The 26,838-nt window shown below is 38.6% G+C and overlaps 1 protein-coding gene across 2 annotated transcripts in view; it reads left to right on the top strand.

The window, feature by feature from the left end:
* Carnmt1 (carnosine N-methyltransferase 1) overlaps positions 1 to 26,838 on the top strand; it is a 33,128-nt gene that overhangs the window by 1,661 nt on the left and 4,629 nt on the right. For both annotated transcript variants that reach the window (XM_057779605.1, XM_057779606.1), the window contains exons 2-6: positions 5,457 to 5,652; positions 6,390 to 6,553; positions 17,472 to 17,612; positions 18,884 to 19,062; positions 21,078 to 21,191. In XM_057779605.1, the coding sequence (XP_057635588.1) occupies positions 5,457 to 5,652; positions 6,390 to 6,553; positions 17,472 to 17,612; positions 18,884 to 19,062; positions 21,078 to 21,191 (794 nt within the window). The remainder of the gene's footprint in view (positions 1 to 5,456; positions 5,653 to 6,389; positions 6,554 to 17,471; positions 17,613 to 18,883; positions 19,063 to 21,077; positions 21,192 to 26,838) is intronic.

Raw genomic sequence — 26,838 nt, 5'->3', positions numbered from 1 at the left:
CTTTTAAACACTGCCTGGCCAAGGAGGGTCATCTTTCTTATGTATTAGGTATTGGGTAGGCCTTTATCCCATAGCCTGGGGGAGAGGACCTTTGACCTATCTTGAGTGTTGCCCTATAGAAAAGGATGCTGTGTGCATTTTCTAGTTGTAACATGGTTCCCGGTGCTTTCTTCTCTCTTTAACAGTTGAATGTGGAATTGGGTTGGGGGAATTTTCATTAAAGTTTTTCTTTGTTTGTGTCTACTGTCTGGGTGAGACAGTCCAAATCTCTGGAAAAGTAGTGTAGCATAAGTAACAAATAAGTTAAAATGCCACTGAGAGGTGAGGGGTATAGCAAGCACTGTGTTGCTTTCTAACATCTTTTGACAGTCTGGCCTTGAAGTGTATACTGTATACTATACTGTAACCACTACTTACATCTGGACAGATGCAAATTCACTGAAAGTTAGGATTGAGTTGCTCGGTCTCACTAGCGTTTATCAAGTGCTCCTCCACCTGTTGCTAGTGTACCACGTTAGAGTATGGATCAATGTCTTTTCATCAGCAATCAGTTTTGACAGTCAGTCCTGTTCTAGACTCCTAGCACATTTTGGAGGGCTTGATTTTACCACTAAATGTTACAGTGAATAAAAGACTTTGATTAAAGATTACAGGGCAAGAAATGCCTTTTGGCTCCTGAGTGTACCAAAAAATCTGGTGTTTGAAGACATTCATGAAAAGCAGAGTGCCATCAAAAAGTTTCTCTATTTGACCAATGAGGTCTTTACAGATGTTCAGTGTGGAACACATAAGCATTGTGTGAACAAAGGAGCTTGGGTGGCTGCTCTAAAAAGAGGCTACAAAATGACCAAGTAGCTAGTGGGCCTTAGCTTATGGTTTCCATAATAGCTATGTTACCCCAAATACAGCATCGTAAGATCAGACTGCTTTCAGCTCTGGTAAAATGCCCCCCCCATATTTTTATTTGTTTTGTTTCTTTCCTAACTTTGTGTTTGTGAGGAGAGCATTTTTAGGGCTCATCCATAAACATATGCTGTACCTCATGAAGCCGCATACCCTCAGCCCAAACCCTTTAAGGATCTCCTAGAGTGCCCTGAAGAAAACTAGATCCCTGGGGGTTAAGGACTGTGCTTCCTCTTATCCAGTTCTCTGCACCTCCCCTGCTGCCTGTGTGATACATAGTCTCCGTGAGCAGTCAGAAGCACCAGCATGCCCAGCATTGGTTTGTTGTTGTTGTTCTTACTGAAATGTGGACATTTGAAAGCGATAAAGATGGAAGTTGTACCTAGAAAAATGGCTAGGAGGTCAGGGGACGGTGGGGAGACCTTACGGGGGGGGGGGGGGGGGGGGAGGGAGCATGCATCTAGCAGCATTCTTGCTCAGTAGCAAGCAAGCCCTTGAGTACTCTCTGTGCACTGTGGGGCTGAGAAAAGTCATTCAGAGACTGTGTTAGCTGTGACGATAGGGGGACACAATCCTGGCGGTAATGGCGCACGCCTTTAGTCCTGCACTTGGGAGGCAGAGGCTGGGGAATCTCTGTGAGTTCTACAAAGTGAGTTCCAGGACAGCCAGGGCTACACAGAGAAATCCTGTTTTGGAAAAGAAAGAGAGAGAGAGAGAGAGAGAGAGAGAGAGAGAGAGAGAGAGAGAGAGAGAGAAGGAGAGAGAGAGAGAGAGGAGAGAGAGAGAAAAGAAAGGGATGGAGGAAGGAAGGAAGGAAGGAAGGAAGGAAGGAAGGAAGGAAGGAAGGAAGGAAGGAAGGAAGGAAGGAAGGAAGGAAGGAAGGAAAAAAAAAAGAGGGGGACACATGCTACTAAAAACCAGTTTGGTGATTTTGGTCACGGGTTTTGAGGTGTGGTGAGAGAATGACAGGACAGCCATTGCCTAGGAATACTACGAAGGAAGGTCTGCAATAAGACTGAGCTGCTTAGGGTGAACTTGAAATTGTTGCCGTTCTGCTGTTCTCCTGACTTCACTAAGGCAACATTAGAACTATATAGGTATTGATAAAAAAAACTTTTTGAAACTCATTTTGTAATTATTTGAACCTGATAATACTACTTTGGGAAATTTGTTCTCTCTTCCTTTTTTTTCCCCTAAACAATCTGTTGCCATAAGTGAATCTCCCAAGTTAGATAATTTACTTGTAAGGATTAAAGCTATAAAAAGGTGGAGTTTCAAGTGGACAGTATTTAATGAAGTCCTTGCTAGTGGAGAGTCTATAGAGCCCTGAGGCAGTATAGGACATCACGTGGTGGAAGGACTGGGAAGCCTCCAGGTCTCCTTTCTTTTTCTTTTAAAGCCACAGTCCTGTCAGATTAGGGGCTATGCTTCAGGTACCATTTAACTTAAACTATTTCCTCTAAATCCTACCTTCAAATACCATAGTTGTCTTACATTTCTAACACTTTATACCTCACAATGAGGATTAAATTTTACTGTGCATTTTTGTGGCTAGTTTCAAACCATAGTACATACAGATTGTGAACATAAAAAAAGTTCACTGCTCAGTGCCCAGTCGTTAGGAAATAGCTTAGTAAACTTTGTTTGCATAAAATAGAATGTTAAACAATCATTTTATTCATTTTATATTTGAGAACATTTATCCAGCCTGCAAGGATGAAGAATTATAAATGATTCTCAGACTTTGAGGTGTACCTGAATCAACTGTGAAACTTAGCTAGAAGTCAAGTTCCAGCTCGGTAGGACATAGGTCTGGCTTGATGTCCATTCCTAACCTCTTCCAAGAGGTTTGCTGTCATATTTGGAGTCGCTGTTACGTGACAGCGAGCCAGACATGGAAGGACAGATACCTCATGTTTTTATGTGTGGAATCTAAACAGTCGCACACAGAAGAGCAGAATGTAGTTAACCACCAGATGGGAGCCGAGGGGTGAAGACGGGGCAAATACCACTTTATGTTCCATAACTGTGTGGAACTAGAACTTGTGAATTCAGTCATGAGTGAATTTGTCTTTAACAGCTACAAGAGGGGTAAATGTGGAAGGTTAGAAGTAGTTCCTTCTAGAGGAGGGCTTGCTATCTCTTTCCCCGGGGGTAGTTTTACTTTTCTGCTTTTTTTTTTTTTTTTTTTTTTATATATTTCTGCTGTGGATTTGGTAATGTGTAGAAAGTAGGTATGCCTGCAATATTTGCATGCTGTGTTTGCCAGACTGTCACTGTGCTAAACCCAGTGTAAACAACTTGATGGAGGGCAAGTGTGTTTTGATGCACTGTTTCAAAGGTTTCAGTCAGCTGTGAGGAATGATGACTGAGCAGAGCAGCTGGTCTCCTGGCAGCCTGCAATCAGAAAGAATCTGGACAAGATTCCCAAAAGTGTGTCCCCTTGCCCTGTGACCTGTCACCTCCTGCTAACTCCTAGAGTTTCTAGAACCTCCCCCAGAAAGTGATGTTAGCTAGAAACCAAGCCTTTTCTTGGGTTTGTTTTGTTTTTCTCTTTTTTAAGGAAAGGGACTTCATATGCAAATCATAAGAAGTGTTTATGCTCACTAGTTTGCATAATCAGTGAAGGCCGATGGAATGAACAGAGGACTATAATGATACCTACCTTGTGGATATTGTGGAAATTTATTCCAACCAGTCTGTTATGTATGTGCTTGGTAGTTAGTAATTTCAATAAATGATACTTCCATCATCATTATTTTACCTTGTTTTATCAAGACACTTTGGGATGTAAAAGGATCCCATAGTAGTAAGACTGGAGAATTGTCCTACTGTCCCCAGTGTAAAAAAAGCAAAGTCCATGCAGCCACTGCCCAGGTGGCCTCTAACATCACCCTCGGGGCCTCTCTACCAGAATGCCGCACATGCTTTTAGAAACATGGCTGTAGCATGTATGTATAGCATGAGCATTGTCTGTGCTTCTTCACTTTTCACAAAAGGTATATACATTTTATTTTACAGACGCATTTGTTTTATATGTATTTAGAGAATGCGAAGAATGCTACGCTCCATTTCCACAGTCTGTCACTCTTGTGGCACAGTGCACGCACGCACGCACACACACACACACACACACACACACCTGTCCTATTCCTTTTTCTCACAGAGGGTGTTCTTGAAACATCATTTTCTTGAGCACTCACTTGATGTCTAAACAGTATATTGTTTAATATATAAAATGGAGTTGTATATCATGTGTCCTTTAATTTGCTGTTTTCAACAAATATTTGTGTTGTTGATTTTTATCTGTTCTGGTTGTGGTAGTGCTGTGTTCATTTCTCTGCATTCCACTGTAGAGCTATAATTTCTTCCCCTGACCACTGTAATGGGCTTTCTGTGGTCTGTGGGTTTTTTGTTTGCCATTTGACAATGCTGTGGTGAAGGTGACTTGTGTTTCCTGAGTGTAAGATTATAATTTCTAGTTCGCAGGGCAGATGAAACAGTAAGCTTTACTAAGTATGCTGTTACTTTGCAAGGTGATGTGCATTCACCATTAGTGTCTAAATGTTCTGAGTTTTCCACAGTTTTACCAATATTTGATCTAGTTTGGATTTTTAGATTTTTGCCAGTTTCATTGATGTAAAATGACACTTAGGTGTGAGTATATATTTAGCTTCTAAAAATAAGGCTCTCTTTTTCACTTCCTGAATAAGCAATCCCCAAAGAACCATTCTACTTAGGAAGCTTTTGAAATACAAATTGTGAATTTTACATTTGGAACTCTTTAGAATCTTAATTTTCCATTTGCTTAATACTTTGGTATTGTATGCTTTGTGTTTTTCAGAATTCAACTTGGACTGGGTTTTAGTTATTTTCAAAACATTTTCTATTGTATATTATTACTGTTTTGATTCTGGGGATTCAGCCTATACTCCTTAAGCATGCTGGGCAATTACTTTGTCACTGAACTATATATTCAGACCTTTTTTGTTTTTGTTTTTTTTGGGGGGTGTTATTTTGTTGTTTTGTTTTGGAGACAAGGTTTCTCTGTAACTTTGGAGCCTGTCCTGAAACTAACTCTTGTAGACCAGGCTGTCCTCAAACTCACAGAGATCCGCCTGCCTCTGCCTCCCGAGTGCTGGGATTAAAGGTGTGCACCACCACCGCCTGGCTATCCAGACCTTTTCAATGTACTTTTACAGCAACATGTTACTACTTGATGATACAGGAATCTAAGTGCCCAAAATGTTTAATTTGAAAATTTAATTATTAAAATTTTAATTATTAAAAGTAATTGTAAATTAATCTGTTTCCTCTTATTAGTACACATATCTGTTTTTACCATTTTGTTGTTGATTGTTCTAAGAAGTATTCCTCATGAAGAAAAACATAAACTTTCTAAGCTGCTATTCTTCCGAAGTCAAAGGATAGTAAAAGAGGGCAGTGTCCAGCATAGCTAAGGAATAGTTATGTGGGATGGCAGTCTTAAAGTATGGTTGACCTCTGGCGAGAGTTCTTCTTGGCAATTAAAATAAACACCTTTTCTGTTTTAGCACCAGCATGCATGAACGAGTGAAGCGAACAGAAAGACAGTTCCGGTCACTTCCAGATAACCAGCAGAAACTGCTTCCTCAGTTTCCTCTCCACTTGGACAAGATCCGGAAATGCATTGACCATAATCAGGAAATACTGCTGACCATTGTGAACGATTGCGTACATATGTTTGAAAATAAAGAATATGGAGAAGATGTATGTGAAACTTGTTCTGTCTCTTTTCCTGTGAGGGTAACCGTCTGTATGTGCAGACCTTGAGCAGGTCATCCACTCTACCGAGAGGATGTTTCCATGTGATGAAGCTGGAACAGCATGCTAGAGATTGCATCTGTTCGCGGTTTGTTTCTTAAACACCGAGATAATTGGAGGTACTTTCACGTGGTGTTTTCAATCTTAGAGTATATAAATGACTTACTTAATTTTCTGAAAGACTTTACTATCTGTATTAATTTCCCTTGTTGCGTTTTCAGTATCTTCTATTTGTTGATATTTAAAATAGAAATTTTTTCACTTAAGTATCAAGTACCTAGCAGTAATAGGAACTGAAGTCTCTTCGTATTTACATGGTAGATGGTACAGTTTGGTCAGTCCAGTGTGAGCCATCCGTGCTATTCATCAGTGAGCTGGAGGGAGTGTCTTCCCTCTCTTGGAGGGTGGGATGTCCTGTCTCCATAGCAGCTCAGTGCTGGTCCTTTCCCAAGTAAGGGCTGCTTCACTTTGTGGTCGTTTTATGATTAATGATTCTTCCCTGTTGAGGGTAGAAGTGAGAGCACCGAACGTTTTTCATGGAGGCTCTCAAGATGCGCTAGGGCCCCTAGGTGAGAGACTAATCACTATCCACTGACCCACCTGTATCTTAGTATGCTCATTTAATCATATTCAAGATTGACTTTCAGAAAATAATTCTTTTCTTTCCCCTCCCTTTTTAACAGGGCAATGGAAAGATTATGCCAGCATCTACGTTTGACATGGATAAGTTAAAATCTACATTGAAACAGTTTGTAAGAGACTGGAGTGAAACTGGGAAAGCAGAAAGGGATGCCTGCTATAAGCCAATCATAAAAGAAATCATAAAAAACTTCCCAAAAGAGAGATGGTAAATAGTGCTGCATTTCTGACCCCTTTCTTTAAGGCATGTAAGCACTTAGCCACAACATTTCACCTTGTGATTCATTCTCATAGCCGCTCTGTGCCTGCATGTCTTTACATGTCTGAGAGATCTGTTTGTTACTGAATGCTGCAGTTGGGTGAGGTTGGAGTTTTTATGTTCTGTAACATTTACTCTAGTAATTTCAAGAAATTTTGAAGCTAAAGTTAGAATAAATACTCATAATCAAAAATACACACTGCTTTATAAGTTGTTTTTATAGCAAAGCAAAAGTGGTAGATTTTACTTTATCTCATTATGGCATTCTTAAAAGAAATGAGGGGGTCTACTGACCAGAGAGATTTAATTAATTTTTTAACATAGAACCTTTCAGACATTCGGAAGCTCATGGTCTGATTTTCAGACTAACATTCATAAATGAATACAATGAAATTCATGACCTCAAAGAACTGGTTATTTTGAAATAAAGTTACTGAAATCTTTAAAAAGCAAATTTGTGGAGGGCTGGGGTGGTGCTTGTTACAATACCTGAGGGCCTGTGTTTGGATCCCTAGCACCTGCTTAAGAACCTGGCTCTTGGTAATCTGAACTGGGAGCCCCTATCCTGTCTCAAAAATAAGTTGGGAAGCAACTGAAGAAGACACTCATACATTTCTAGTCACACACACACACAGACACACAGACGCAGATTCATATAAACAAAGTAAGTAATGTATCTTAATTAAACAAATACTGTGCTCCTAGGTACTTTTTACAATGTATTGATTAGATACAGCCTGGCAGTGGGTATACGTAATATATTAAGAAAATGCTAAATAGTTTGTACATTATTTTTCATAAAAATGTGATTCCTATTGGTGATAAAGTCATAGATATTCCTAAACTTAACATTGCTTATTGCCTGCATTTTGTAATTGAGGACAAATATCAATTAAATATTATTGTAGTTAGAATCTGTTTGGGGCTACAGAGATGGTTCAGTAGTTAGAGCCTCTACTTACTGCTCTTGTAGAGGACACCAAGTTTAATTTCCAGCTGAACATTATCAGGCGGCTCACAATCACATGGAATTCCAGCTCCAGGGGATCCGATGCCCTCTCTGGACCCTGTGGGCGTCGGTACTCATATATGCTTCTTCCCACACACAGACACATACAATGTATACAATTTAAAGTAGACCATTTTTAAAAAATAATAAAATCTAACTTTCCCTCATGCTCCTAATGTGAATTTTGTCCTCAGACCCCCGGGATTCATTGGTCCCTGTTCAGAGCTCCCGAGTTTGAGTGTATCCCTTGAGGAATGTCAGTGCCTGTGTCTCTTTCTTTCTTCTCGCTTTGAACTTCTAATTTTGAAATTGCTTCAAAATTATGGTTCATGAATTGTATAACCACCCTCCATATACTCTTTACCAAAAGTCATCAAGTTTTGGCATTTTAGAACATAGCTGTATCATTCCCACCTTCTCCTCCTCTCCATCTTCCAGCACGTGGATGTCCAAAAGCACACACCCAGAATGACTGTGAAGCCATTTGAGACTTGCCTGAGTGTCTGCCATGCTTTCTTCCTGCCTAGAAATTCACAGTGTCAGTCTTCAGACTCTCGCTCTGTAGCCCTGGCTGACCTGGAGCACCGAGATCCGCCCGCCTCTGCCTCCTGAGTCTGGCATTGCAAGTGTGTGCCTCCACCCAGACTCACTTTATTCTTAAGTGTGTTCTCTTTCAGTTACCAGAGTCAGGAAATTAACCCTTGAACACAGTTATGGAACCTGATGGTATATACTCAGACTTCAGAATTGCCCTGGTAGTCTCCTTAGAGCATGTCCTGTTCACTCTAGAATCTGGTCCACTTGTGGTTATTATGTGAGGCCATCTCCTAGCCTTCAGAGTTTGCAGGCTGCCTTCTACTAAAGGAAGGCTCTTCTCTCTCCTTTATATATTTATTTTAGTGACTCATCATTTGTACTCAGTGAACTATAATCTATTACCATTATTTTAATTTTGTTGTTCAAATTCCTTTATTTTTTTATGTGTGAAAATATATAAAGTGTTTCAGACCCATGTTGTAGTTTCCTGTGAGGTGTGGCTATTTCTCCAAGGATTTGGTTTCTTGTAATTTGAGATGCTATCCAGAACCCCAAAACAGATATGGGGTCTCTTTGTTATTACTCAGATGTCATTTGCTTTTGGGCATTCTGCTGCACAGATACAAACACACATACAAATACTCAGTGCTGAATTCCTCTGTGGTACACGTGGTCTATCTCTTCAATTAGATGCTTTAACTTTATGCTTTTCTGAGGCAGGGTCTCACTGTAGCTCATGAACTCATGCTGGTCTTGAATTTTTCCTCCTGTCCAGATCCACTTCCAGAGTGCTAGGACTATGGGCCTGTGCTGCTACATCTCAGCTCAGTGTAGTTTACAGTGATTTTTTTTCTTTTCATTTGTTGTTTTTGTTTTTTTAGTCACTGCCCAATAACCCCAACATCTGTGTTGTTTGTGAGTTTCTTTTGAAAACTTCCTTTGTTTTCTTGAGTTTTTGCATGAACAGTTTTGTTTTAGTGGGACATTTACGTTCAAAAAAAGTGAAGATTAACATAAAAAGTTAATCAAAAATAAATGACATTTTGCTTTTTCTGTCAGGACACTAGTATAGAGGGAAGGGTAAATAGTTTGTCTTAAATTTCTGAAATACTTGCAAGTATTTATTGCTTCAGACAGTCTCTTAAAAATTTTTTCTATAGGCTGGAGAGATGGCTCAGAGGTTAAGAGCACTGGCTGCTCTTCCAGAGGTCCTGAGTTCAATTCCCAGCAACCACTGCCATCCGTAATAAGCTCTGGTTCCCTCTTCTGGTGTGTAAGCATATATGCAGACAGAATACTTTATACGTAATAAATAAATAAATCTTTAAAAAAAGAAAATTTTCTATAAACCTTGCAACAAGAAATAAATACAGGATTATTGCCTCTTTCTAGAGAATCAACTGGTTTATAAGGTTTTGGAAATATTTCATCTACTTCATACACATTAACTTCAGCATCTTCCTAAGACAGAGTAATAGGAAAATTTTGTAACAGTAAGTAGTTACTGGTCTTTTACATAAAAACAATTACTACATCAGTAGTAAATCAGCTACTGTGTACACAGGAAACCATCAGCTTATTGAGATGTCATCTACAAAGGCTAGGAGCAAGATATTTTGTTGCTGAGTCAACTTTAACGGAAAATGCTTGACTATCTCCCATGTTTAGATACCTCTCTGTGTCTGTGTGTGTATTTTCATTGCTATTCTTTAAAATCATCAAAATTTGGGCTTTCTGGATTTTTTTTCCTTCTAAAGTATTTTCTTCCTTTTATCTTTTTAAGTTACCATACAACATAATGGGTTTCTTTATACATTTTCATGCATATATGTCAGATACAGCTCATTCACTTCTCCATTATGTCCTGTAGTTTATTTTCAGGAGAATAAACATCAGAAAAGTCATGGTGTAAATGCTTGTGATCTTTTGACATTTTGGACTGAACTTTCTGAAGAGGATCTAGCTTTCTTGCAGACTTTTTTTTTTTTTGGTGGGGAGGATTTCCATACGTAAGATATCATACAAAAAGTCTTTGTTTCTTCCTTTCCAACTTGAATACCTTTTATTCTTTATTTTTGTTCTTGGGGGGGAATTTTCTCTTTTCACCACTATGTATAATACTAACTATAGAGTTTTCATAATTCTCTTTTTCTTGTTGAATAATTTCCATTGTTATTAGAAAGCATGTTGGATATTTTTTTAATTGTTTTTAAATCTTTAATTTTATGTGTACGAGTGTTTGGTTTTTTTTTTTTTTAAATATTTATCTATTTATTATGTATACAATATTCTGTCTGTGTGTATGCCTGCAGGCCAGAAGAGGGCACCAAACCCCATCACAGATGGTTGTGAGCCACCATGTGGTTGCTGGGAATTGAACTCAGGACCTTTGGAAGAGCAGGCAATGCTCTTAACCTCTGAGCCATCTCTCCAGCCCCCACATGTTGGATATTAAATACCTTTTGATTCTATTGAGCCAACCTTGCAGGTCTTCTCCACCAACCCCCCATTTTATTAAATTCTCACTTTCTTGTTTTAAACCACCTTTGCCTTCTTGGGATAAATCACATTTGGTTATGATAAATAATTTCCTAAGCATATTATTGGGTTAGATTTGCTAATATTTTGTTTGTGATTTCTACACTCATTTATTATAAGGGATAGTGGCCAACAGTTATGTTTTACTAGGAATAAGCATTTACTTTCTACCCGTATGACCTTGAAATGTTTACAGCTTGTTTTTTATTCTCTGAAAGATAGGGAGAAATCTTCAGTAAGACTCATCTTGAAGACTTTACTTCAGTTCTTCAAGACTGCTGTAGTCAATCATCAGTGCTACTTACTACAAGTTACCTGCTTATGTGCTGCACATGGACCCTGCCAATGAGTTGCACTCTAGCCTGAGATTTTTATCAGTGGCAGTTCATGAAGGATTCCACAGCTAGTAGAACAGTGACCTAATCTCTTTTTTAAAAAAATATTTATTTATTTATTTATTTATTTATTATGTATACAATATTCTATCTGTGTGTATGCCTTAAGGCCAGAAGAGGGCGCCAGACCTCTTTACAGATGGTTGTGAGCCACCTTGTGGTTGCTGGGAATTGAACTCAGGACCTTTTGAAGAGCAGGCAATGCTCTTAACCACTGAGCCATCTCTCCAGCCCCTGACCTAATCTCTTATATTAACTTTTTATAGTTTTTGTAATTGCTTTAAAGTTTATGAACCTTTATGAACATCATTGCTTCTATGGGGATATTATTTGTTTTAAAGTTTCTAGTTTTTATTCTCTCTGAATGTCATCAGTACTTTGAAGTCTACGTATCCCTGAAAATTCAAAGTGTCTTTGTCTCTGAAAGTAGATTGTAAAGTAATGCTCTTTAAAATTTGAGTGTACCAAAGCTTGAATGAATTTCAAGTAGAAATTTCAAAGTAGAATGAATTTCAAAGGTTCAAAGATCAGATGTTTATGTCAGCATAAATTACAACATATTTATACTTTTATTCATACTCAGATTCTTGAATAATATATGCTATTCTGTTTAATCAGCCTTTCAATACTAGCTTATCTAAAAACCTGTGTCATTATTAAAGGTAGGGTAAGCTTGTACACTCACTACTGTCTTAACAGTTATCTTTCTGCTGTTACAGTGTTGACAGTGTAAGCAGGTAAATGGATGAATGAACTCTAGGTGGTTCTAGTAAATTACATAAAAAGTAAAAGAAAAAGGCATATTTCAGTAGGTAAAAGATTTCAAAGCTGAGGTTAAGAAGGGTGTGAACCTCTGATACTGCTCTCCAGCCACCCACTTTCTCCCCTGGAAACAATGTTACAGTCGTGGTAAGGATATGCATACACACACTTATAAACATTAAATGGCATATGTGGGTCAGGGGAGGGTGTTTATTCCCTCCAGTTTTAGACCCAATGGGAAAATTGTGTATTTCCTTTTATATTATTTTGTCTTGTTTTACTTAGATTAGTTGCCTTATTGTATTGTAGCTAAAGAAAGTTAAACAATGGGGCCACATATTTAAAGGCATAGGTTTCCCATAAAATGTAAACCCCATGGCCAGGTGTAGGTGTGGTGTCATGTCCTTGTGCTCCTACACAGCTGAGGCGGGATGGTGGTGAATCTGAGGCCAACCTTAATCACACAGCAAAACCCTGTTTCAGAGAAGGAAAAGGACCTGGATGAGGCACTTTAATTACAGCCATTCAGAATCTGGGTTAGTTCTGGATAAAGTGTTGTCATCTGGGTCTCAGATGGTGCCACAGCAGGCATAAGAATTTGATGTCCTTATTTATACTTGAGCTGGATTTGACTCAGTTTCAACTGCCTTTCCTTACTGAGATTTCAGTGATGGCCGTTCTGAGATATCTATGAAAGATAGCATGTCTAACGGATATACATAGAACTATCTGGACCTGATCATTACAGTGTTTTATGTAAACATTTTTATTTTTCCTATTTGTCCATGTTTGGAAATAATGTGCTTGAGTTATTTATTTATTTATTTATTTTGGTTTTTTCGAGGCAGGGTTTCTCCGTAGCTTTTGGTTCCTGTCCTAGAACTAGCTCTTGTAGACCAGGCTGGTCTCAAACTCACAGAGATCCGCCTGCCTCTGCCTCCCGAGTGCTGGGATTAAAGGCATGCGCCACCACCGCCCGACTTTTGAGTTTTTTAAGTACAAAATTTGAAGGCACAGGATCAAATTCTGCAAGGATCTGTGTGTTAATGAAATACCTTCTACATTTTACCAAATGCCAGATCACTCGTCTCTGCTTTGGTTTTTCCTAAAAGTGGTTTTCTATGCTGATATTGGAAACAGTTAACATTGAAGTTATCAGGCAGTGCCATCTCTTTTTATTTTCATTTAAAATCTAAGTTTAGCTGGGCGTTTAATCCCAGCACTGGGGAGGCAGAGGCTAGTGGATCTCAGTGAGTTCGAAGCCAGCCTGGTCTACAGAGTGAGTTCTAGGACAGCCAAGGCTACACAGAGAAACCCTGTCTCAAAAAACAAAACAAAAAAAACAAAATTTGGGCTTATCTGAATGTGGTGACTCGAACATCAGTAATCCTAGTATTCAGTAGGGAGAGGCAGGAGGAGCAACACAAGGTAAAGGCCACTGTGGTATACCCTGTTTTAAGCTAGCCAAACTAAGTATTGAGACCATGTCTCAATCAAAAGCGTGAGCACAAGGATAGTGTAACACTAATCATTTGGAAGAATAGTATGTATTGAAATTTTCACCCAAACAAGCAAACAATAAAGAAACACCACAAAACAAATGTTCCATTTCCCAAGTGCCTGCTGGTTCGAGCTATAAAGTGCATAAATGTGAAGGAAAGACATTTGGGCCTGTTTTAAGGGCTCAGAGTTTTTATCTGTCTTAAGGGCTCAGAGTTTTTATCATAAGAACTATTTTTTTGTTATTGTTGTTTTAAGATCTTAGTTGATGTGCCTATTTTAAGACAGGTTAGGGTGATCTTTTTAATGAGTGTGTCAGTATTTACTGTACTCCAGAAGACGGTGGCAGACAGACTTGGTAAAAATTTTATTTTCCTGTACTTTTTAGGAAAATACTGTTTTAAAGAACCATTTTATATTTATATTAAAATAAAGATTTAAATTATTTTTATGAAGGGATTTATTAACTTAGGGGAATCCATTTTAAAGGAGAAAATGGAGGAAATATAGAGTGCCGGGTGCAATTATATAGAGTGAAGAACATTTTCTCTATTCTCAAAGCCTTCTTGACTGAAAACAGGTATGTCTTTTAGACTTCACTCAAATCAAATTTCAAATGTTCATAATTCTAGAATAATACCCCAGTGATAAAACCGTCTAAGATTAAGAAAAGAAAATGACATAAATTCATATAAAAGGAATATGACAATCTCACAAGAAAATTCAAATCTAAAACATCTATGTTAAGAAGCCATTTTTCATATAGTTTATTACAAAATTTGAAAATTAGGGAACAGTGAAGCTGTGAAGAAACATTTTTCTTGCGAAAGAAAAAAATTTGTAAAAATTTTATGGAGGACAATTTGGTGGTGCTTATCATGTTTATTAAAAATCTTTCTTAGAGTTCAATTTTGTTGAATCTGATTTGCAGATATACTTCTGTACGTGGAAACTATTCTAATAATAATACCAACTATTAGAAGTAATGTAGTTGCCTGTAATTTATTTATTTTTGTTTTTTCCAGACAAGGTTTCTCTGTGTAGCCCTGGCTGTCCTTGTCCTGGTATAGTGTTTTAATAGTTTATTTATATAGAACACCATTCAGAATTTATGTAAATATGCAGGTTCTAAATATAAGGTCCGTAAGTAATTTTAAATGCTTTGAAGTAGTGGAAACAGATGAAGTCAATAAACTAAATTTTCAGAATATTTCTACCACCAGGGGTCAGCCAAGTGTCACTCTGCTGATACCACAAAACAAAGTCCAGTGTGTTAGAGTTTGCTGATTTGTAAAGGAGAAATAATGCAGTTAAATAAAGCTCTGTCAAGAGTGTGTGTTTAGTTTTGTCCTAGGAGGCCCTCCTCTTCTTCACGCCTGTCTTGGATGAACTGCTGAGGTGCCCTGTGTGTCAGGAGTCGGCATCTGTTGTAAATGCACCTTACTAACTTGTCAACTTGCTACTTTTTTGCTGAGAATCTCAAGCAGGCAACATTTGATTATTTAGCAACGTTTTATATATCTATCTGTTCCTGGTTTTTCAAGTTTTAAAGCCACCATATCTGTGTTTTAAGTTTGTTTCTCCTCTCCATGAAAACAAGGAATGCTTGAGACTTCTTAAAGATTCATATCAGCATATATACCTTTGGGGGAAACATCTAGCTAATATTACACATTTAGGAAAACCTTTTTTTTTTAAATTATTTATTTATTATGTATACAGTATACAATATTCTGTCTGCATGTATGTCTGCAGACCAGAAGAGGGCACCAGACCCTATTACAGATGGTTGTGAGCCACCATGTGGTTGCTGGGAATTGAACTCAGGACCTTTGGAAGAGCAGGCAATGCTCTTAACCACTGAGCCATCTCTCCATCCCCCTAGGAAAACCTTCTTGCCATCTCCCCCATTCCTTGTTTGGTTCTTGATCAATCATATTTTAATTCTACTAAATTTGTTCTAAGACCCTTTGAAAACACCGTTTTTGTCATATGAACAGTTTGAAGATCTGCAATAGTGTTTGCTAACTTGTGAGGTAGGGTCTTGATATATTCAGTATTTTGTGTCTTAGTGCCTTTTAATAGCAATATACACACTTAAAATGATTCCTTTTGGCACAAAGTTCATGGTTTTGGGTATAAAGCCAATATTCCATAAGTTACTAAATTGTTGTTGTTGAATTTTGTTTTGTTTCTTTAAAGACACAGTTTTCATTGTGTAGACCTGGCTGGCTTGGAATTCATTATGTAGCCAAGGATGGCCTCAAATTCACAATGATCTGCCTGCCTCTGTCTCCTGAGTTTTGGAATTGAAGGTGTGTGCCCATTCCTAAGAGATGTATTATTCAAACATGTGTTCCATAAATTGATACAGAAAATGAAATTACCCCAGGCTAATTCCTTTGGGACTACATTTGTAGACTGAATTTTCAAGTTCCCGTAAGTTGTGTATGTGTACGTGCGTGTGTGTGTGCACATGCATGGGGATGGAGGCCAGAGGTAACATTGATGTCTTTCTCAGTTGTTCTTTATTTTATTTTTTTTTTTAGATAGGATCTCTCACTGAACCTGAGCTCACTGATTGAGCTAGAAAGCCCTGGGGATCCTCTTGTCTCTGCCTTCTGGTGCCAGGACTATGAGGTTTTTGGAGATGCAGTTCAAGTCTGCAGACTTGCATGGCCAGCACTTTACTGACTGAGCCATTTCCGTGGCCCCAAGTTTCTGGGTTTTTGTTGTTTTAAAATGGAATATGCAAAGATTGCCCTATAGAACACAATGCTAATAAAAAAAAAAGGCCCTGTTGATCTCTGAGAGTGCACACCTCAGGGAACAGGTAGTAAGATTTGAATGGTTTGAAATAGAATTGAAAGAGAACCAAAATTTGGAAGTGTAATAGTTAAATTCCTTTTTTTATAGACAGTGCCAACTGGTTACACACATTTTCCTTTAGCTTCTTATACAAATGTCATTTTCCTCTCTTTAAAAGAAAAGCTGTGTGTGTGTGACTACATGTACTCTGCATACACCAGTGCACATGTGGAGATCAGGGGATAGTGCAAAAGAGTTGGTCCTCTCCTTCTACTGTGTTGTTCCTAGGGATTGAACTTGGATTGTCAGTCTTGGTCACAGCTGCTTTTACCCACTGAGCCATCTTGGTAACCCTAGAATTTGAGTTGCTAGGGTTCCTGAGAAAAGTTCCCTGCTTCCTACCTTTTTTTCTTCTAAAGCTTATTGCAGTGTGCAGGTAAACTAGCAGACCTTTGAGAAAAGGAGCATGTAACGGCAGTGTGATGGGATAAATAGGGTCTCTGGTCTGTTGCGGGATATTTGTCATGAGTGCTTGCCCAGAAGTCCTTATCAGGGGAGCTGTGGCAGGAAGGTCATGAGTTTGAGGCCAGTCTGGGGCTACTTAATGAAATCCTTTTGAGAAGAAGGCAGTTGCCCATTTTCTCCAAGAGAATATCCCATCCCTCTACTTCTCGCTTCTGGAAGAATAGGTAAGGGCAGTGGAAACAGTCCTATTTTGTCTCTCAAGCTACTCTGGAGTTAACAATGAGGGCCAGGCTAGTCTCAAACTCAGTGGCCATCCTTTGAACCTCCCAGCTCTGGAATTACAGGTATGAGCTACTGTGCCCAGAACTTCTGCCCTTTCCTTTTTGTACCTGAGATCTATCAAAACTGAGACTTTATACATTAAAATCTAAATATAATTAATTTATTTGTTTCTGTAAATCATTGTGTTGTATGAACTTTAAAGTGTTCTCCACCTCATGATGAAGTTCAAATGTCCCATATGTAATTTAGAGATCACTTTGGGATGATTTATCTTCCCCAAAATAAGAATGGCTATAAATCTTTAGATACAATGTGATTCAATTTTTTTTTCTGAGAAGTATTTGGGGGGTCAGATAAAATTCTCACTTGATAATGCAATGATTCTTTCTATATCTTACTTTTATTGACATTTAGAAATACTTCAATTTAAGAAGTCAAGACTCTGAGTAAGCTTATTCTTATTGAATAATTCAGTAAATTTTTAGTTGTTAATATGGATTTTGTCTTTTTCTTCTTTCTAATTTTATTTCCTCTTTGAGGGGCAGGATATAATTGCCTTGTTTCATTGCAGGGATTCTTCTAAAGTAAATATTCTGGTACCTGGTGCTGGACTAGGAAGATTGGCCTGGGAAATAGCTATGCTAGGTTATGCTTGTCAAGGAAATGAATGGAGTTTTTTTATGCTCTTTTCTTCCAACTTTGTACTCAACAGGTATTTAATTTACTTTTTGCTGGAAATAGTAACTTCTCAAAATTAAATTGCTTTACCAATTTTTGAACAATTTTGAATTAGAAGAAAAGTATATAGTACTTGATTGATATAGATCATATTTACAGTAAATTAATTATGTTTATACCAATTGCCACTGTAGCCAAGGTTAACTAGCTAGCAGTGTTGACACAGGACGAGCAACAGCTATTTAGAAAGTAATTTGGCAGTTCAAGAAATTAAAACAGTTTCTCTGTAGACTCTTTAGTATTAATTATGATATAGAAAAGGTTTTTTTCTCATTTTTTTATTTTTTTTTTATTTTTTTTTTATTTTTTTTTTTTTTTTTTGGTTTTTCGAGACAGGGTTTCTCTGTGGTTTTGGAGCCTGTCCTGGAACTAGCTCTGTAGACCAGGCTGGTCTCGAACTCACAGAGATCCGCCTGCCTCTGCCTCCCGAGTGCTGGGATTAAAGGCGTGCGCCACCACGCCCGGCTTTTTCTCATTTTTTTTTTAAAGGTCTTTTTACCTTTTGTTTCTTGGTGAAGAGGTCATAGTAGCAATTGTAACTGTTTTCCCTAACTGACTTTTCAGTAAGCGTTCATACATGCTTACTGCACCTGGAATGAGGTCTGAAAACTGCTGGGTCCTCTAGCAGAAGGTAGTAGACAAGAGTGACTATTGTAAGTCAGCAGGTGCAGCATGTTAGAGACAGAGAGCTAGTCCCCTGGCTCAGTAGCACACTACAGTGACATACTCGGCTCTTCAGTGCAGTGCTCTGTTGTTGCTGGTGAGGTGGGGGGAAGAGGTTACATACAAAATGGTAAAAATAGGTAACAAGACGAATTTCCTTGCTTTTACTCAAGGTTTAGGTTCAAGAATACATTTTTGCTGGGTGTGGTGGCACAAGCCTCTAATCTCAGCTTTTGTGGGGTGGAAACAGGAGGATCAAGAATTCAGTGCCATCCTTAGTTACACAGTGAGTTCAGGGCCAGGCTGGGCTACATAAGACCCTGTCTCAAAAACCAACAAAATTTTAACAATTTTTTTTATTAATTCGAATGAATAGCACATGTGAATCTCTGAGTTTCTTTAAATCCATGGTTGGTCATTTACATGTATACACACCTTCAATACCAGAGTAGTGTAGATTGGCACTTTTCAGTTCTAATTAGTTTCATGCAAAAAACTTCAGTAGATATTTTAATGCTTAAAGTAGATTCTTTTTTGGTAAAATGTGTAGTTAACATTGAACCTTATGTTCATATTTTACAGATGTTCTGAAATTAACAAATATAAACTTTATCCCTGGATCCATCAGTTTAGCAATAATCGGAGATCAGCTGATCAAATTCGACCCATTTTTTTTCCTGATGTTGACCCCCACAGTCTTCCTCCAGGTTCTAACTTTTCAATGACAGCAGGAGACTTTCAGGAGATTTACTCAGAATGCAGTAAGTTCAAAGCAAGTGCTTAAAGTTCTTATCTGTTATTCTAAACAGTGACCCAGTGTTATAACCATTTGTTTTGATGCCAAAATATAAGGTGTGCAATGTCAGTGACATTTTCAAAGTCATGTAAAAGGCAGTGATAGGAAATGTAAAGAAATATATGTACATTCAAAAGATGTTGACTTGGGGCTGGAGTGATGGCTCAGGGGTAGGAGCACTGCCTGTTGTTCCAAAGGTCCTGAGTTCAATTTCCAGCAACCATATGGTGGCTCACCATCAGTAATGAGATCTGGTGTCCTCTTCTGTTGGCACACATGCAGGCAGAGCACTATATATAATAAATAAATCTTAAAAATAAAAAGAGATGTTGACTCTGTTAATAAAAGAGTCCAAATGTATAGTAATTGCAGTAAGATGGAAATAAATAGTGGGAATTGAGCTTTCTAATGAGGTTGTGACTTGATGGACAGAGATGAGTAGTTAAAAGAATAAGGTCATCGGGGACTGCAGCAGGATTAGATTGGCAAGGAAAGAAATTTTATGGGTGATATGTCTTAAAAAGTAGGTTAGCTTCAGTTGTAGAAGGTATCAGGTTGGAAATTAGATTTCAGACTGACAGGTTATTAAAGACATTGGAGGAAGGCAGGAATGGAAAGGGAAAAGTATGAACTGGCAGTAGCAGGAAAAAGGGAAACAGAATCTGAGCAGTAGCAAGAGTATCCTTTTAACATGTATCTATTTGCCACCTGTTAAATGCCAAGGACATTCTTAGACATCGAAAACCTAACAGTTAGCAGGACAGAGGCCTTAGCCTCAAGGGACTTACAACTGGAAGGAACAAAGAGGCCATAACATACAGTATTGTATGTAAGAAAATAAGAGTACGAAGCCCAACAATAGAAACTAAGAAGGCGGTTGTCACATGTTTAGGGATGGCAAGGGGCTTAGGAAAGAGTGCTTGGCTGAGTTCAGCAGGGGCTATGGTGAAGTGAGTAGTGGGGATGAGGGAGATAAGAGGGCACAGGGTTGGTTAGGCTCACTTAAAGCAAGAAGTTTGAATTGTGCTCTGAGAGGATCAGGAAGCCCCTGAAATATGGCTCGGAGCAGGGAGTAGCAACACAGAAAGATTTTATTTATCTAATTTCCTAAAATAGGAAATAAACGCCTAAATTCTGAGATTGGGACAAAGTGCATTCTGAAGATAGAACAGAACAGTGAAGAGAGGTTGAGCTGTTGAGTGAATGTTAAGGAGCAAGATCTGAGAATAGTGAAGTAGTGGAAAGCATTACAGTGCCACAAGGAATTGTTTTCCTCTGACTGGAAGAGGACACAGATGATCTCTTTTGGACTGGGCACTTTTACAATGTCAGTATTAGAATAGATAGTACATCTTGAATCTGGTCCCTACCTCTGCCAGGAACAGCTTACAAGAGCTAAACAGTTTTCTAGTCGAGGGCCCACCTTTGCTGTGTCTTTCCCAGCCAACTTCTCCCTGATGATTATCAAGTCATGCTAGGTATTCGGGTATTTTGATGTCATCATTTCTCAAATTGGCAAGAAAGGCCTACTTCTAAAACCTGCAAGAATCAGTGATTAACATTGGTTTAAATCAGAACTCAAAAATCAAGATGATGATTATTTTGTTTATGCAGATTTTAGATGAGAGCTAGGGTAGGTCATCACAGAGCACCTTCCAAGCTCAAGACCCTAGGTTTAGTTACAAGCATCATGGAATAAACATAGTAAAACTAAAGGCTACAGTTGAGTGTAGATGCTGAGCAACTCTTTCACAGTGTGACTTGGTAGTATGTGTTGATGTGTTAATAACAAGTGATTTCCAAATTGACTACTGTATATACTACGCTATAATCATGTTGATTATAGTGTTGATCAAAATAGTATAGTGTCTGTATCCCTTCAGCTAAATGAAATATTAGTACTCTGCAAGAGTTAGTTGGCAGGTGTGGGGGGAAAGAAAAAAAAATAACAGATGCAATGGTCTGATTTCTGTTGATTAGATACCTGGGACTGTATTGCCACCTGTTTCTTCATAGACACAGCTCACAATGTAATTGATTATATTGATACGATATGGAGAATACTCAAACCAGGTGGAATTTGGATAAACCTCGGTAAGTGCTTTAATGTTCATTAATATTTTACACATCAGTCTGAGGATTAGAGTTTTTCCCCATTTGGTAGTGGCACGGTACCAGATGCTTGTGAACATTGTAATTATGTTGTATTATCTGTTAGGACCACGTTCAAGTGGGTGAAAACCTGAAAGCAGTGGCAATCCAAGCATTGGGGTGATCCTCTTAGATCATCCGCACATACTAAGTTCAGTCTGCTGCTTCATCTCGGTCCCTTGTAATCTTCCCCCGCTCCATGCAGGTGGTAGCGTTTCATTCCATTAAGAGGAGAGTGTTTTCAGAGACTGAAGCAGCAAGCATGGGTCTGCACTTGATGTTGTTGTGAGACTTCTAACAGTAGGGGTGCGTGTGTCTCAGACTCTCATCTGCTCTTGCGACTCTTTTCTCCTATTGGGTGTTTTGTGCAGCCTCCATAGGAAGGCTTTCACCTTGTCTTACTATATCTTATTTAGTTCTGTCTGGCTGTCATGTCTTGGGGACCTTCTCTTTTCTGGAGAGGAAATGGAGGGAGAGTGGATCTGGGGGACACAGGAGCTCTAAGGGATCTAGGGGGAGTGGAGGGAGGGAAAATAGTTGGGATGTATTGTATGAGAGAAGGATCTATTTTCAAAAAAAACGTTCACACTAAAACAATGTTTTTATTGTTTTTAATCTTTAAAGGAAGGACTTTACCTCCATCATGGAATTCTCCTCCCAGTAGATAAAATAGTTTTTCTAACTATCATGAGTTTAAGAAGCAATAGAAATACAATTTCATACATGCAAAAATACCTTGTACTTTGAGCCTGTTGCTTGGTACTAAAATATAATTATGAGTATGCCTTTTTCCTTTATCAAGAATTAAAAGGTAATTGCCTATTTTCTCCTCTTAAAGGTAGAGGGAGTATAGTTCATTTAAGTTTGCATGTCTTCCTTAAGTGTGATGTGTGCCCTATGTTCAGAGTTAACCACGCTTAGAGTATGAGACTTTCATGATAATTCTACCAAAGAAAAGGGCAAACATAAAGACCTAGTTTATTGCTGAGGCTCTGACAGTTGTACTGTATATTGATTTTATTTTTACTAGAAATTTTTTCATCAGGACCAAGACTAGAAGTAGTAAATCTTCCTACTTTCTCTTCAGAATTTTGTAAGATTAGATGAGAACAGCTGTAAAATGCAGTCATCATAAGAATCAAATATCTCTCTGGGCTATGGTGGCACGAGCCTTTAATCCCAGCACTCAGGAGGCAGATACAAGTGGATCTCTGTGAGTTCAAGACCAGCCTGGTCTACAAGAGTTAGGTCTACAAGAGTTAGTTCTAGGACAGACCCCAAAGCTACAGAGAAACCCTGTTCTCGGCCCCCTTCCCCCCAAAAAAGGGACTCATATCTTTTTTTTTTTTTTAATTTTTTTTTTCCCTATCTTAAACCTTAGAACTTTACAAGAAAATGCTTTGGGAAAGTTGGCCTAAGGAATGACGTAAGGATACTGCTGGGAACCCGTGTGTTGTGATTTAGGTGCTGTTATAAATACTGTAAATTCATAGCAGCCCTATCCTGTTTTGTAGTCCTGGAGGATTAAAGTAGGATGTTGTACACCTAGACAGGTTCTCTTTCCACTGAGCTCCATCAGCCTCTGAGAGCAGCCCTAATGAAAAGGCGCTATTTACTAACCGTGGAAGAAAATGAGGCCTGCTTTAATAACTAGCAGAAAGGTCCCAGGCTTACTTGCGGCAAGAGGCAGGCTCATATTCTGAGACTGCCAGTTTGTGCTCAGTGTTAATAACATGATCCTATATATACACAATTGAAGGTTTGGTTCCTAGTTACTGAGCTATGGTACAGTTTGTTGTCCTTCTGAGGTACTTGATTTAACTGATACAAGTAACTTTGTGTGTGAACACTTGTTTTATTAGTATTTTTAAAGTTATATAACAAGTGCCTGATATATATAACAAAGTTGGCCCTTCTAAGCAGGGCGGCTGTTCTCTAAAACTAGTTACGCTGCAGTTGTGTTCTGTGTTGTGGACAGCAGAAGTCATGGAGTAGGTACTTACAAGAGGACGGGTAGACTTTCTAGTCATCTAGACACAAGGTCTCAAAACAATCTGAGGAACTATAATAATTAAAACACCTACCTTATCTTAATACTTCATGAATAGAATATTTTGCATGTATAAATTAAAGAATGTTACAAAAAATAATCAGGGCTGGAAAAATGGCTCTGCAGTTCAGCATGCATGCTTTTCTTGCAGAGGACCAGAATTCATTGCCCAGCACTCACATCAGGTGGCTCACCTGTAACCCCAGTGAGCTCCAGATGCCCCAGCCTCCACAGGCACCAGCGCTCATGCTCACATACGCACACATATACATATAATTAAAAGCAAAATCTTTAGAAAATAATATAATCTAGTTTTCCCTAAATATTGGTGTATTATGGAAATTGTTAGTGTTTTTTACTTTACGTACCATGTGCTGGCTCTTTACTTCGTTCTTGCCACCTGGTTGCATAGTTTCCCCTATTAGTTTTAATTCTCTGTCAGTATATTTGATTCAAATAATGCTCTTGTGTTCCAAGCCAGTTTTGTCTTTCATGGACTAAAAAAAGTCTAGATGTCTCAAGATGATTCTGGTGCCTCCCTGATATCTTTCTATTCTCTAATCTGTTCAAACTACCTTAGCAAACATTGCAAGAATGTATTTGATCTTTTGATTAGGTTGGGCTACTAAAACAATGCCTAACAGATTGGATAAACAGCAGGCATTTATTTTGTCATAGTTCTGGAGATGGGATTCCAAGGATAAGGTGTCAGTGCGGTTGATGTCTGAAGAAGGCTGTCTTGTGTTGCAGTGTTGTGTTGATTGCACATAGCTGCTGTCCCAGTTAGGATTACTACTGCTATGATGAAACACTATGACCAAAAGCAAATAAACAAAAAAAGGGTTTATTTAGCTTTACATTTCCACAGTGCTTTTCATCATTGGAGGAAGTCAGGACAGGAACTCAAGCAGTGCAGGAACCTGGAGGCTGATGCAGAGGTCATGGAGGGGTGCTGCTTACTGGCTTCTGCCTCATAAGTTGCTCAGTCTACTTTCTTATAGAATTCAGGACCACCAGCTCAGGGATGACACCACCCACCATGGGTGCCCCTCCCCCATCAATCATTAATTAAGAAAATGCCTTACAACAGTGGTTCTCCGCCGTCCTAATGATGCTAAACCATATATGTAATACTTCATACTGTGCATCAAGGAAAGCCTGCAAGGAGATTCAGTATATTTTTCATTGAGAGTCAGTGAATGGATTAGAGATGGTTTTGTTTTCTTTTGATGCTGTTTCATGTTGTCATAACTTTCTATTATGAACTTACTGTATATATTTTATGATCAAGGAAAATACATCTTCGTTCTTTCTCAATATGAAGAGAGATGATAATTGAAAAAATAGCTGAAACTGCTGTTTGGGTTTCTGTAAGTTCAGTCTCCCCCTTTTCAGAATATCATATAAACAGAACCAGACAGTGTAGTGTTTTATGTGTCCAGTTTCCATTGTCTGGCATGATGCTTTTGAGACTCTCTTAGGTCAATATGTAACCCATGTATTGTTCCCTTTTACTTTTGAGTGATACATTACTGGATGGATGTGTGACATTTTGTTTATCAGTTCTCAGTGGATGGACATTTGATTTATTGCCAGACTGTTGGTTAGGAATAAAGTTGCTATTGACACTTGGCACAAAATCTTAAGTGTGGCTGTAAGATTTCATTTCTCTTGGGTTGACACCTAGTAAAGAAATTTCTTAGTTATATATGATGAGTGGGCAGCAAATTTTGCAAGAAACTACTGACCTGTTTTCCAGAGTAACAGTACCATGGCTTCTCACCCTGATAAGGTTTGGAGACAGTACTCCTCATGTAATTGTGAGTGAAAATCTATACAGATCTCTCCGAACTTGAAAGTCTAAATTGCTCTAAAATGTTGATATGCCAAGTGACAGAGTTCATACATGATTTCATCTGGCAGATGATAGGCAGTATGTTTGTGCACTAAAACTACTGTGCAAAATTAGTTTTAGAGTTTAGAGTTATAACTCATTGGTTAGAACCTTCCTATAAGCAAAGCCCTTGGTAGTCCAGGACCTATAGCAAAGCCCTTGGTAGTCCAGGACCTATAGCAAAGCCCTTGGTAGTCCAGGACTGTCCAAACAAACTATCATGCTACGCAATTAAGTATGTATGAAACTAGTTTTGTGGTTAGACTCAGTCCCCTCCTCTACCTCCTTTTGTATATGTAAATATTCTAAAATCTCAAACACCTGTATTCAAGCACTTCAGCTAAGAGACCTTCCTTCTGTAACTCTTGGCAGTTTGAACCACGTCAGTAAAAATAGTTGTTGACTCAAGAAATGTCTTTGTGTAAGGGAAGGTCTGAAATATGTGGAGATGTCTGTCACAGCACAGTTTATAACAAAAGACTACAGAAAGTATTCACACCACAGTCACTGTCTTTGATTGGTAATGTTATAAACACTTAAAGTTATACAATCAACGTTTACTAGTTAGTCATTTTGGTAGACTTAAAAGAAACGTAAAGACTTCTTTGGGCTGGTGAGATGGTTATGTGGATGGGAGTGCTTGCTATGCAAGCATGAGGACCTGAATTTGATTCCTAGCATCCACATACAAAGGCAGGTATGTAGCCTGGAGTCATAGCTTAGAGGTTACTAGCACTTACTACTCTTCCAGCGGATCAGAGTACTGTTCCCAGACCCATGTTTCATGGCTCACAACAGCCTGTATGTAACTCGGGTGAATCTGATGCCTTCTTCAGGCCTCTGCAGTTATCTGTATGAATGTGGCATATACTCAACACAGACACGTCCACATAAATAAAATAAAAATAAATCTTATAAAATGAAGAGCCAGATGTTGCCGTGAGCATTCCTGAAACCTCAGCACTGTTGGAGATAGAAATAAGAGGATCACTGAGGCTTGCTGGCCACCACCATACATGGTCCTGGGTTCAGTGAGAGAACGTGTCTCAAAGAAATAGGGTGGGGAATGATAGAGAAGGATAGCCAGTGTCATCCTCTGACCTTTGTGTACACACATATGCACATACATCACATTCATCTGTATATATTGCTTGATGTTTAGTCTGCAAACTAGAGAGTGCTGATACTTACCTGAAGGTAGTGTGAGATATAAGACTGCAGTAAAAGAGTTTTAAAAATGTACTCTGAAGGACTTACTCTAGCTTACAGATTATAGTCAACCATGCAGAGAATCAAGGCAGGAGCGTGAAGCAAAAACACAGGAATTCTTCCTGTGTTGCTTTCTCTGGTGTAGTCTACTTTTCTTACACACCCTGGCCCACCTGTCTAAGGATGGTGCTGCCCACTGTGGACTGGGCTCAGTCCACATCAGTAGCCACATGTGACTTACTGGGTGAGTGTATACCTATAAAACTGTATTTTCAGATTCTCTTAAAACAATAGAGCAAGGGGGTTATTGAGATGTTTCAGTGGTTAAGAGAGCTTTCTGCTCTTGCAGAGGGCCCAGGTTTAGTCCCAGCACCCACATTGTGGTTTCTCACAACCTTTTGTAACTCTGGTAACCAGGAAGTCCTGTTGCTTCTGAC

This window comes from Chionomys nivalis, chromosome 8 (assembly GCF_950005125.1).
Source record: "Chionomys nivalis chromosome 8, mChiNiv1.1, whole genome shotgun sequence".
NCBI lineage: Eukaryota > Metazoa > Chordata > Mammalia > Rodentia > Cricetidae > Chionomys > Chionomys nivalis.
The sequence above is the reverse complement of the archived record's forward strand: the minus strand, read 5'-3'. Positions and strand labels throughout refer to the sequence as shown.